A 12,285-nucleotide genomic window follows, 5' to 3' on the forward strand; every position below is an offset into this window, starting at 1 on the left:
TTTTTTTTTTTTTTTTTTTGTTTTTGAGACATGCTCTCAGTCTATCACCCAGGCTGTAGTGCAGTGGTGTGAACACAGCTCACTGCAGCCTCCACCACCTTGGCTCAAGTGATCCTTATGCCTCAGCCTCCTGAACAGCTGAGACCACAGTCATGTGTTACCATGCCCAGTAAATTTTTAAATTTTTATTTCATAGAGATAGGGTCTCACCATGTTGCCCAGGCTGGCCTCAAGCTATATTCCTGCCTTGGCTTCCCAAAGTGTTGGGATTATAGGCATAAGCCACTGGCCTCTATTACGTGTGTGTGTTTTTTTATTTTTATTTTTTATTTTTTGAGACGGAGTCTCACTCTGTTGCCCACGGTGGTGTGCAGTGATGCAATCTCGGCTCACTGCAACCTCTGCCTCTTGCATTCAAGCGATTCTCCTACCTCAGCCTCCTAAGTAGCTGGTATTACAGGCGCCCACCACCACGCCCAGCTAATTTTTGTGTTTTTAGTAGAGACGGGATTTCACCATGTTGGCCAGGTTGGTCTTGAACTCCTGACTTTGTGATCCACCTGCCTTGGCCTCCCAAAGTGCTGGGATTACAGGCGTAAGCCATCATGCCCAGCCTATTATGTTTTTAAATTAGATAATGTTACATATCTATGAATCATACATGTCACTTATTGAGCACATAAGTATGTTCCATGCCTTGGGATTATACTAAGCATTTACCTAATTCAATCTCTAAAGCAACCTAAAGCACAAAGTGTTTTTTATCTTCACTTTACAAATGGGAAAACTAAGACTTATAGGGTGGGTTTTGCACCTGGATTTCCTGCCATTGCCTCTAATGTCTGTGCTCTTACCCACTCCACTGTATAACGTGAAATCTATTGCATTTTATATGCAGTACTTATCTCACATCGAGTGACTCAATCTAGGATTTAGAGAAAAGTATAAATGAATTACAGACTTCAAGTCAACATTCCTCATTTCCAGTTGCAGTCTGCTCAGTAAGCCCTGTATCACATTTCCGAAGACAGCCATTGCAGAAACAAGAACACTCAGCCAACTGTCAGCAGAGTTAATCGCAAGAATATTAGAAAGGCTCTATTAGCATTTTGCACACATAATTTTGTTGACCATGAGCTCCACCATGTAAAAGTTCTGCCACTCCCCCCAACCATATTTTCTTAAACAAAAAGGCTTCTAGAAACCCTGAGAGAGTTCTACTTAAAAACTTTCACTGGAGACTCATCATCATACTCTAGCATCAGTCTACCTATGTGAAGTCTTGACAGGGAAGATAAGAATGAGAGGTGGCTGTTTGCCTCTCTTGAGCCAGTACCAGCATTTTAAAGAAGGGGTGAGCACTGGCCTGAGTAAATATTGCAGGAAAAGATGATCATGGGGATTAGGCGGGGACAGGTCCTCCGATGCCAAGACAGGGAGTTAGGAACCCCCGTTGGTTAATGAAGAGCTACTGAAGATTTCTGAGGAGGTGAGTGACATGAGCTGACCTGTGTTTAGAAAGATCAGCTTTGCAGCAGTGTAGAGAATGAATTCGGTGAATGAGGGCAAGAGACCAAGAAATCAGCCAGGAAGTCATTGCAATAGTCCAGGGAGAGATGTTGGCAGCCTAGGTTGGAGAAATGGTTGTGGGGCTGAAAAGAAAGGAAAGACAGAAGTGAGAAGCATTTTAGATTGAGAGTTGACAGAGCACAGTGGCCTATGGATACGAGGGTCATGATGATGGGTGATCATTAAAGTAGGCTCATTAAGGGGGAGTCTACAGATACCTTCTCCATGTCATCCCAGTTGGTGATGATGCCGTGTTCAATGGGGTATTTGAGAGTTAGGATCCCTCGCTTGCTCTGAGCTTCATCCCCCACATAGCTGTCTTTCTGGCCCATTCCCACCATCACACCCTGCAATGCAAAGAGAAGAAAAGAGAAATGAATTGACTGAGGGCTCCACACAGAGGGATTCAGGCACTGGAAGGTCTCTGAAGAAGGATGAGGATGGGAAAAACAGCTTTCTTCACCTGGAAACAGGATAGCAGGAGACAGGATGGAGCAGATACCAATGAGTGTGGAGGTGTCAGGAAGAGAAGGTGGAGGATTTCTTGTGGGTTGGCCTTTCTTCTTTCTCTTCAGGCAATGTTGTTTTCTGAGATAAAACAAGCCCCACCTATACAATTCTTCCCCTCATCCTACTACACACAGACATACAGACACACACACACACACACAGACACACAGACACACACACACAACTTGTATGTACCCTCCTCAAATCCCCTGTACCTGCACTTTTAGATCTCCAAATCTTTGCTATTCTCTCCACCAGCTGAAATCCTTCTTATTCTCAGGTATTCCTTTTTCTGTGACACCTTTCCCTTCCTATGAAATATTTTACCTCTATCACAGTCCATGATCTCTGACTAGTTAAGTGTATTTCTTCACAAAATGTAAATTTCTTAAAGGCAAGAGGCTTGTTCAATTAATTTTTCCAAACCTAGCAACCCCCCAAATGTAAGCCAGACACAATAGTGTCATTGTGTGCCCGACATATATTGGTTTTGGCCCTGGATATTTCTACTTAAAGGGTCCTGCTCTCTCAGTTAATCAGAAAAGAACTCCCTACACCTGGCATGCATGCACGCATGTGCATGCAGAGACACACACACACACACACACACATACACACACACACTCCCTTCCTCTAACCCCCAGCTCAGCAGGGTCTCACAGTGCAGCGCTTACTCCTAGTGGCTCAAAGCCTGGTATCCAGATGAGCACACACCTGGTGTCGAGGGCGGCCCACGATGGAGGGGAAGACAGCCCGGGGGGCATCATCTCCTGCGAAGCCTGCCTTGCATAGGCCAGAGCCATTGTCACACACGAGCGCGGTGGTCTCCTCTTCACACATGGTGTGAGTGGCCGAGTGAGCTGCGGACTGGAGCACCTTGCAGTTTGTGGGAGAAGAGAACTAGTCAGCCACTTGTCAAATCAGTTTGGAGACAGTTTCTTGGCTTTGGGGCCTGACCCTACCTGCAACCAGGGCACACTTCCAGGAGGGACGCATGGGCTTGGCCTCCCACTCTCTGGCAGTTGAGCCTCCTCCCTTTACCCTGAATTGTGAATTGTGCCCCCCTAAAGATTCATGTTTAAGTCCTAACCCCCAGTACCCAGAAGATGACTGTATTTGGAGACAGGGTCTTTAAAGAGATAATTAAGTTAAAATGAGATTAATGTAATATGGCAGTCATCCAATATGAATACTCCAATAGGATGGGTGTCTTTATAAGAAGAGGAAATTAGGATCCAGATGCATGCAGAGGGTAGGCCACGGGAGGATGCAGTGAGAAGGTGACCACATACGAGCCAAAGTAAGAGGCTAAAAGTTCTGGAAGGACACCTAGCAAACCGATTATAGTGATTACCTCTGGGAGTGTGGAGAAGAACTGGGAGAGGAAGTGCTGTGTTATATCTATAATATTTTAATTTTTTTACAAGGAGGCTGCATTTGCATATAGTTTATATAATTAAAATTCAATAGCATAACATATCACTAAGGAAAAAACAGGCAGTGGTTATAGGTGAAATGTACACTCCTAAGGGTAGAAGCACCTTGACAAGGAAGGGGCACTCTGGGAGGAGAGAGGAAAAGAAGGAACTCCATGATGGGACTCACTGTATGCTGCCTCGACAGATGGGGACAACAGAGGATTCCCTCCCCCATGCCGAGATCCGAATTAGGATGGATGCAAACTAATGAAGAAATTAACTTTCCCAACATCTGCTGCATGCATTCTTTCTTTCTTTTTTTCTGCCTTCCTTCCCTCCTGTGTCTCTTTCCTTCTCTTTCTTTCTTTTGAGTTACAAACAGCAGCTGACAAATTCCTGGCATTTGGTGATGAAGGAGAAGCAACAGAGCCTCGGAAGATGGTGAGAGATTTGCCTCCTAGCCTGGGAGGCCCCAGTGGGGTGGGGCAGAAGTGGGGAAGGCCCCAGCTGAGGGGCTGGGGAGGCAGACTTCCAGAAGTCCAGAGAAAAGAGAAGGGCCAGGCACAGAAAGAGAAGGCGGGCTGAAGTTTTATCCAGAACGTGTGACCGCAGGTGCCTACGACATGGAGCGGGGAGAGGGAAACTTCTGAAACCTGTGATCCTGGTCCCAGATGGCCTCATGCAGAAGCTGGACAGAGAAGACTGTGACTGAAGCAGAGAGGAGGCAGCACCACAGGCCTGAGAATGCGAGGTCTGAAGGCTAGGTAGACACTGAGCAGAGTCTTGTTAACATTTTCAAGAGTAAAACAAAGCCCTTCTCAGTTATATTCAAAGCAAGGCTCACACTAGGGGAGAGGCCTGCTGTGACTTCTTAAATCCAGCTTTGCCTCTGTCTCTGCCGATCCTTATGTCTCCCATGGCCCCAGTGATGAGTCCTCATTCTCTAAACCAGCCCACAAGGTCCAGAATAGGATATCCCTCTTGATAAAGCCATGTACTAAGCAATAATACAATTTGGTATATTTGCAGTTGCCTCAGTCAGTGTCAATGAGGAGGCAGCAATATGTCTCAGGGCTGTACTCTTGACCCTTTCTCATGTGACATTTTTATAAATGAATGAAAATATAAAGCACAGGTTGATCAAGTTTTCCGATAAAACAGCTGGGAGAGAGTAATATTAAATACACTGGGTGAAAGAATAAAAATCCAAGAAGATCTCAAAAGGCAGAGAAAATGAGCTGAATCAAAAGAGTTTTTTTTTTTTTTTTTTTGAGACGGGGTCTTGCTCTGTCACCCAAGCTACAGTGCAGTAGCAAGAACACGGCTCTCTGCAGACTTGACCTCCCAGGCCCAAACGATCCTCCCACCTCAGCATCCCCAGTAGCTGGGATCACAGGCATGCCCAGCTATGCCTAGCTGATTTAAAATTTTTTTTTCTGTACAGATGGGGTCTCCTTCTGTTGCCCAGGCTGGTCCTGAACTCCTGGGCTCAAGTGATTCTCCTGCCTCAGCCTCCCAAAGTGCTGAGATTACAAGTGAGCCACCACACACAGCCAAGGTTAAATTTAATGAAATGAATACGAATTCCTATATTGTGAGTTTCAATAACCAAACTCTGAAAGCTCTTGTGGCCAGGCACATTGGCTCATGCCTATAATCCCAGCACTTTGAGGCGGGCGGATCACGAGGTCAGGAGATGGAGACCATCCTGGCTAACACGGTGAAACCCTATCTCTACTAAAAATACAAAAAAAAAAATTAGCCAGGCTTGGTGGCGGGCACCTGTAGTCCCAGCTACTCAGGAGGCTGAGGCAGGAGAATGGCGTGAACCCGGGAGGCAGAGCTTGAAGTTAGTCGAGATCACGCCACTGTGCTCCAACCTGGGCGACAGAGCGAGACTCTGTCTCAAAAAAAAAAAAAAAAAGAAAGAAAGAAAGAAAAAAGAAAGCTCTTGTTTAGCATCTGTGAGCAGGACTTGGCGTCTTGTTGATCATTAGCAGTGTGCTATGGCCGGGATAAAAGCTACCTCTGCCCTTAGCTGGGGTACTGTGTGTGGTTCTTGGGGCCACCCTTGCTGGCAAAGGTGTGGAGAAGTGGCTTCACAGTCACTGCTTGTGAGTGTCAAATTGTACTACTTTTCTGAAAGGGAATTTGAAAATACTTATTAAAAGCCTTAAAGATGTACACACCTTTTGACTCCCCAAAAGCACTTCTACGAATCTATCTTTGTGAAACAGTCATGGGTGAATGAAAATATTTGGCCTGTTTTCACACCTTTGTTTAAAATGATCAAAATTAGGAACAATCTCAATATCAAAAAAAAGTTACTGAATAATAAATAAGTTGGCTTGTAAAGTAGTTGCTGGAAGCCTCCATACAATGGAGAGACTAAAATATTTAATGCAATAGAAAAGTTGCAAGTTGCTTTGGTAGGTGAAACAGCAGTATGTTCAGTGTTCCCATTCTTGGTAAAAATGGATTTTTAATTTTAAAAAACATGGGGTTTTCCACATATATTATCTATTTAATCCTCAAAACAGCCCCGAGAGAAGATATCTTTAATTCCATCTCATAGCTTTGGAAGCCAAATCTCAGAGAAGGTAAAGAAGCCAGAGCTCTCTTCACTGAGAAGAGGCTGGGAGAGGCAGGCCTGACACCCACTGAGGACACTTCCCAAGCCTGAGATGTGCCTTCCTCACTACTTTGGGGAGCTGTCATAACTTCTCCATGTTTGGTGTTTTTGCTTCAGTCTGTCTGTCCAGAGCTGTTGGCAGCAAGCACCCTAAAACAAAAGGGTCTGTGTTCTTTTCTCTCTATGAAATGGAGTCCCTCCTGTGCCAGGGCCACGTCTAGATTTACTTTTTACAGCCCCAGCACCTAAGTGGGTGTTTAACACATAGGCGGTGCTATGGTTGGAATGTTTGTGCCCTTCAAAATTCGTGTTGAAATTTCATTACCAATTTTAGCAGCAGGGTTCTGCCCTCTTGAATGGACTAATGTCCTTCTCAGGAATGGGTTTTTTATAAAAGGGCGAATTTGGTCCCTTCTCGCTCTCTCTTGCCCTTCTGCCACGTGAGGGCACAGCAACAAGGCGCCATCTTGGAAGCAGACTCTGGGCTCTCACCAGACAGACACTGAATCTGCTGGTGCCTTGATCTTGGACGTCCCAGCCTCCAGAACTTTGAGAAATAAATTTCCATAGTTTATAAATAACCCAGTCTTATATATTCTGTGGTAGCAACAAACATGGATTAAGACAGTAGGTGTTCAATAAATATTGGATGACAGTGTTGCCATCTGAGTGGCCCCTCCCAGACCTGGTGTGCTCTGCCACTGGGATACCTGAGTCCCCACAGTCCAGCCTCATGATGGTTCCGTCACAAGGGCCTGACTTAGAATCACATGGGCAGTTTTCTCTCCAAGCTGGCCAGTGAACAGCAGTGCTGCCCTGTTCTAGCAGGTGGTCCACCTTGAGGGGAAAGCAACCTCCAAAGCGAGGAAGTAGCAAAAGAGGCAAAGCTGTGCTCCGAGACTGTCTCCCTCTGGGGTCCCTCAGCGTCCCTCTCTCCTGTGTGACTTACAGTTCAAGCCTGTCTGGGTTTTCAATGAGCCCTTTTGTCTCCCTCCCCAAACTCACTCCAGCGTTTCCCACACACACAAAGAGGCAGAGCCTGGAATTTTGTTTCCAGTGCAGAGCAGCAGCTGAGACAAGCCACAAGGCGACTTGAAGCTGTCAGCAACGCTGTTCTGCAGCACTTCGGGTGGCTTGGAGTTTACTGCTTTGAAGGCAAAACCCAATGTGAATCGAGGGCGGGGAAGGCAGAGGGAAGGCAGGGGGAGGGCTGGTGGAGTCGAGCCTCCGAAGGGCCCCGTGCTGCTCTGAGAAGAAGGTGTCCACCCTGGAGCCAGATTCCTGTACTGTCTCTGCCAGGAGAAATTCTAAACTTTCCTGAGCTGCTTTCTGGTAATTTGTGGCTAGACTCGAGCATGTCAGCTGAACCAGAGCCAAAGTCACTGTGGTTTCCTGGGGTCACAACCGCTTCATGCTTGGCGGGGAGCAGAGAGTTGCTCTGGTTCCTTCAGCACGAATGACATCTGGGCTTCATTGAAGCTCTCACTGACTCAAGAACAAAGCTTTTATTCCCTTTGCCCCGAAGGTGGCCAGAAACCAAAGACATAATGAGTGCAAGTCATTTGCTCACTCACCCGTCTCCCTGGCCACCCCAAACACGATGTGAGGGCAGAGCTGTTAATATCCACCCACCCCAGTACCTAGAAGGAGACAAGTTTGGCTCTAGAAATCTTCTCACTGCTCCTTCCTTTACCCTCTTCTCCCTCCTGGTTCCCGCTTCCCACAGCCCAGTCCCTTTGTCCTTCCCTGGGCCCTAGTTTCTCCGCTAGAACATGGAAATGATAGTATCTATCTCACAAGATGACGGAATGGAAATGAAGGTGCCGTAGACATTGTAAATGTAGGCAAATTCCAGCCTGTTTCTATATGGTCTATATCTCAGGATGGTTTTTCCTTTCTTTTTTTTTTTAAATACTGGGCCTCACTCTGTCACCTAGGCATTGAGTCCAGTGGCACCATCAAGCTCACTGCAGGCTTGAACTCCTGAGCTCAAGGATCCTTTCTCCTCGTCCTAGGAGCTGGGATGACAGGCGTGTGGCTGACATGGTCACTACATTCTGCTAAGTTCAATTTTTTTTTTTTTTAGAAACAGGGTCTTGCTATGTTGCCCAGGCTGGTCTCAAACTCTTGGCCTCAAGTCGTCCTCCTGCCTTGGCATCCCAAAGTATTGGGATTACAGGTATAAACACTGCACCTGGCCCTACATTTTCAAATGGTTGAGAAAAAAACAAAAGAAAAAAATATTTCATGACCTGTGGAAATTATATGACATTCAAATCTCAGAGTCTAATAAATAAAGTCTTACTGAAACACAGCCACACCCATTCACTTACATATTATCTATGGCTGCTTTTGTTACAATGGTAGAATTGTGTACTTGTGACAGAGACCTTCAGGCTCCTAAAGCCTAAAATATTTACTTTCTGGGCCTCATCAATCCCTGTCGTCAAAGGCTGCAAAGAATAATAATTCTTATTAATCTCTCTTACTCTTCTCCATCAAAACTTGCTCCCAGGATGAAGCCTGTCGTATTGAAAGGAATTGAATGATCCATTTCACACATCAATGACTACTGAAAGTTGAATTTATGTCAGTTCTCAAAGACATTTTCATTTTGACAGAAAGTGTTAGGCCTAAAAAGAGGGCCTCTGTGATAATGAGATTTCAAACAATAGCTGGGGACAGGTTTTTGGGTGAGGGCTTCAAGTGACATGTAAGCAGCTGCGTCTCTGCCTTTTATTATTTGCCTACACATATCTACAAACCATCAGAAACCCTGGCGGAGAGAAATCATCTATGAAAAACACTGCCATGGTGGAAAATTCTAGCAGCACCTCTAATTGTGGTATCTTCACGAGGTTCATATATATACGTGAGTTCAGCGAAAAACAACTCTGTTGAGTAATATTTTGGATCCTCCAGAATCTGTCGCGGGTGCCTTCTCTTTTGGCTCTTACCTGGCCTTCCATTCACTCCCCTGGTTCTGCTCCTGTCCGGACCCCTCTCTTGAGCTCTAGGCCTGCACAGCCTGCTGTGCATCTCCCCCACCAACCCCCCCACCCCGGCACCCCAACTCCACACCTCCAGGACTGCTCTCCTCATCACCAGCCTCTGCCTGGAGCTGCCCTCACAGACTCACACCACCCACCCTGAGCCCACACCCAATGCCCTGGTGCCGCCCTCTTCCCTCTCAACCTATCACCAGCCCTTCTTACTTCTACCTCCACGGCACCCATGCCACCAGCTCAGGACCACCACATGCTGCAGTTGTGCTCTTGCCCTGTTGCAGTCCACTCTCCTCACAGCTGCCAAAGCAGCCCCTTCAACAGATACCCTCCAGATTAAAACCCTTCCATGGCTCCCCATAGCCTGATCCTTTAGAGTCTAAAGCCCTTGTAATCCAGCCCTGTTGACCCCTTGATTTTAGTTTTACCTGATTCTTGCCTTGCCATCTAAATTGAGTGGAGTTGAGCCACTTGAGTCCCAAAGACCATGCTCACTCTTTACCAGGACTACCTTACTTCAGGACCAAGCTCAGGCACCTCTTCCTCCAGGAAGTCTTCCCTGATAACTCCTGGGCTGAGTGATGGGCTCCTCCTGGGCTTTACCCCTTTCATATACTTATTTGCTCCATGGTTCTCATCTGTCTCTTCCAGTAACTGCAGAAGCCTCTCCACTGTCCCTAAGGAGCAGGGACAGTGCCTGGCCCATAATAAGTGCTCAGTAAATGTTGGCAGAATGAACAAGGGGAAAGAGGAAAAATATCTTGCCCCAAGTTCATGATGTCACACGGCCCATCCCCTTTTCTCAGGCCTGGCATGTAGGATCTTACTGTTCTTTGCAGTTTCTCCAGCACCCATCCATCTCTGTCACAGGAAGCTCTGCCTCTTTTCAGCCGAAGGGTTAGTATGAGAGTCCAAACCACATTCAGGTAATCAAAGTGAGCACTTAGAGCCTCCCTGTACAAAGTGTGGTCCCAGACCAGCAGCCTCAGCATCGCCTGGGAGCTTGTTAGGAATCCCAAGTATCAGGCCACATCTCGGCCTACTGGAATCAGAATCAGGGGTGGGGCATAGGGCAATCTATGTTTTAACAAGCCCTCCAGGTGATTCTTCAAGTTTGAGAACTCAGGGCAGGGCCCTGACAGCCTTGAGCTGAGTGCTGTATATATGCATTCTCTCATTTAATCCTCACACCATCGCCAAGTAGATAGTGTTATTCTTGCCCCCATTTTACAGGTGAGGAAGCTGAGGTCACCCAGTAACTTGGTTAGCCTGGCAGTCTGCCTTCAAGTCCTGCACCGCCACACCCAGCCTGCCTCATCTGTGAAGAGATGCTAGTGAGTTCTGATGCCAAACGTGGAAGTGGCCCCTTAATCTCATCTTCCTCTTAATTCTTTGTGCACGTGTGTCTGTGTGTGTTGGGTGGGTTGGGGAGTAATGACATCTGCAAATGGGTTACAGTTGGGTGTGAGTCTTTTGAATGAGTGGCTGAATGTCTTTAGGCCTCAATGTCCTCATCAGAGGAGGAGAATGAACTAGATGGGCCCCAAGGTCCTTCTACCCCAAAACCTCATGATGCCACAGGGCCAGTGGAATTTTCCCCATTCCCCAATGATCCTAGAGCCTTCAAGAACTGCAAAAACCCTCCATTCTCCTCAGCCAAGCACAAATCAGAGGACAGAGACCCAGGGGATCTGAAGAAAATACCCTCCCATTCCCACCACAGACATTTCATGGACTAAACAGCTCACAGACACCAGGACCACTGTTGGCTTTGACTCAAGTATTCTGAAAAGAAGCTGCTTTTCTGCAAAGTATATGATCCCCTAAAACAGCCTCCCAGACATTCTAACCCAACACAAAGGACATCAGGATGTGGATCTTCACTGACCCCGGGGAGCAGGGCTAGTAGAGACTGCAGGCATTATATCCCACCAGCCCCTTCCAAGGCAGGGAGCACGGTTCCAAGCTGCCCCTGCCCCAGGATGTCCCATGGCCAGCGATGCCTTTTCCCGGCAGGCTGCAGTATGTTCGCAGGTGCCGCTTCCCACCAAGTGCCCTGGCGTGTGATCCAGGCCAGCGCCACAGAAGTCAGGCCAATCTAGAGGCACCTCCCGCACCCAGGAGGCCAGGCAGCCCCTGTAAAGGAAGAGGTGGCAAAAGCCGTACAGTACTCACCGAGGGTATGAGAGGTTCTTCTCCCAGTGACTGAGGGCTGGTGTGTCTTTGGCATGAATACCAGAGCAATATAAAACCCCAGAGGCGGATCTTCTTTAAACAAAGTCCCTAAAAAGGCCAGCTGACGGTGTGTTAGCAATATTACCATATAAGGTGGTTTTTTCAATAAATCGCCTTGGGGGTAGGGAAGGGGGGTGGGTAGAGTGAATTATCATTTGAAAAATGTATGCAAAAGGACTCAGTGGCAACAGCCCCGGTGCTGGTAGATTTGTTCCTTTTATGCTGCACTTGCATAAACAAAACTCACACCAGGCCTTATAAGCTGTCCAGAGTGAGACCAGATGCAGCTGTGCTCCTGGAGTGAGAACCATACCAAGAATGGCAGTGAGCCTCCTCCGTCCACACCTCCCTCCTCAGGGCCTGCTGCATGCCACCCCTGGGTCTGCCTGGGACACCCAGGCAGTGTCCCCAAAATGGGTGCAGTTATGCCTTGTCTGGCACAATCCTGGAACCAATGAAAGCTGGAGAGAAATGCCATCTGTACCCAGGAAAGAAATCTTGTGTGCCTTACTCACCTGCTGCACCTTGGCACAAGCTCTTAACCCTTGAGCTGAGTTCTCTGAGGGTCTCAGGACACCTTAAGCTTCATTCTCTCTTGGGTTCTTCATGGATTTCCTCTACCAGTCTCTAAATATCGAGAATTGCAGACTGAGGGACCTGCTTCAGGGTTGAGGCACACCTAACAAGACTCCTGGCCTGTAGGATTTTCCACAGTCCTGTGATTCTTGAGCTTCTTCTTCTTTTTTTTTTTTTTCTTTTTTCTTTTTTGAGACAGAGTCTTGCCCTGTCTCCTAGGCTGGAGTGCAATGGCACAATCTTGGCTCACTGCAACCTCCGCCTCCCGGGTTCAAATGATTCTCCTGCCTCAGCCTCCTGAGTAGCTGGGACTACAGGCACCTGCCACCACACCCAGCTA

General features: G+C 47.2%; 1 protein-coding gene across 1 annotated transcript in view; it reads right to left on the reverse strand.

Annotated features, from left to right (window-relative positions):
* The window catches only part of ACTG2 (actin gamma 2, smooth muscle), a 27,333-nt gene extending 15,914 nt beyond the window's left edge, over nt 1-11,419 (reverse strand). Inside the window, exons 1-3 of the mRNA XM_017861853.1 lie at nt 11,310-11,419; nt 2,794-2,955; nt 1,788-1,916 (exon numbers count right to left, since the gene is read on the reverse strand). Of these exons, the coding sequence (XP_017717342.1) occupies nt 1,788-1,916; nt 2,794-2,919 (255 nt within the window). The 5' untranslated portion in view covers nt 2,920-2,955; nt 11,310-11,419. The remainder of the gene's footprint in view (nt 1-1,787; nt 1,917-2,793; nt 2,956-11,309) is intronic.
* Nucleotides 11,420-12,285: the final 866 nt, after the last annotated feature.

Source organism: Rhinopithecus bieti, unplaced genomic scaffold (genome assembly GCF_001698545.2).
Source record: "Rhinopithecus bieti isolate Rb0 unplaced genomic scaffold, ASM169854v2 scaffold_63021, whole genome shotgun sequence".
NCBI lineage: Eukaryota > Metazoa > Chordata > Mammalia > Primates > Cercopithecidae > Rhinopithecus > Rhinopithecus bieti.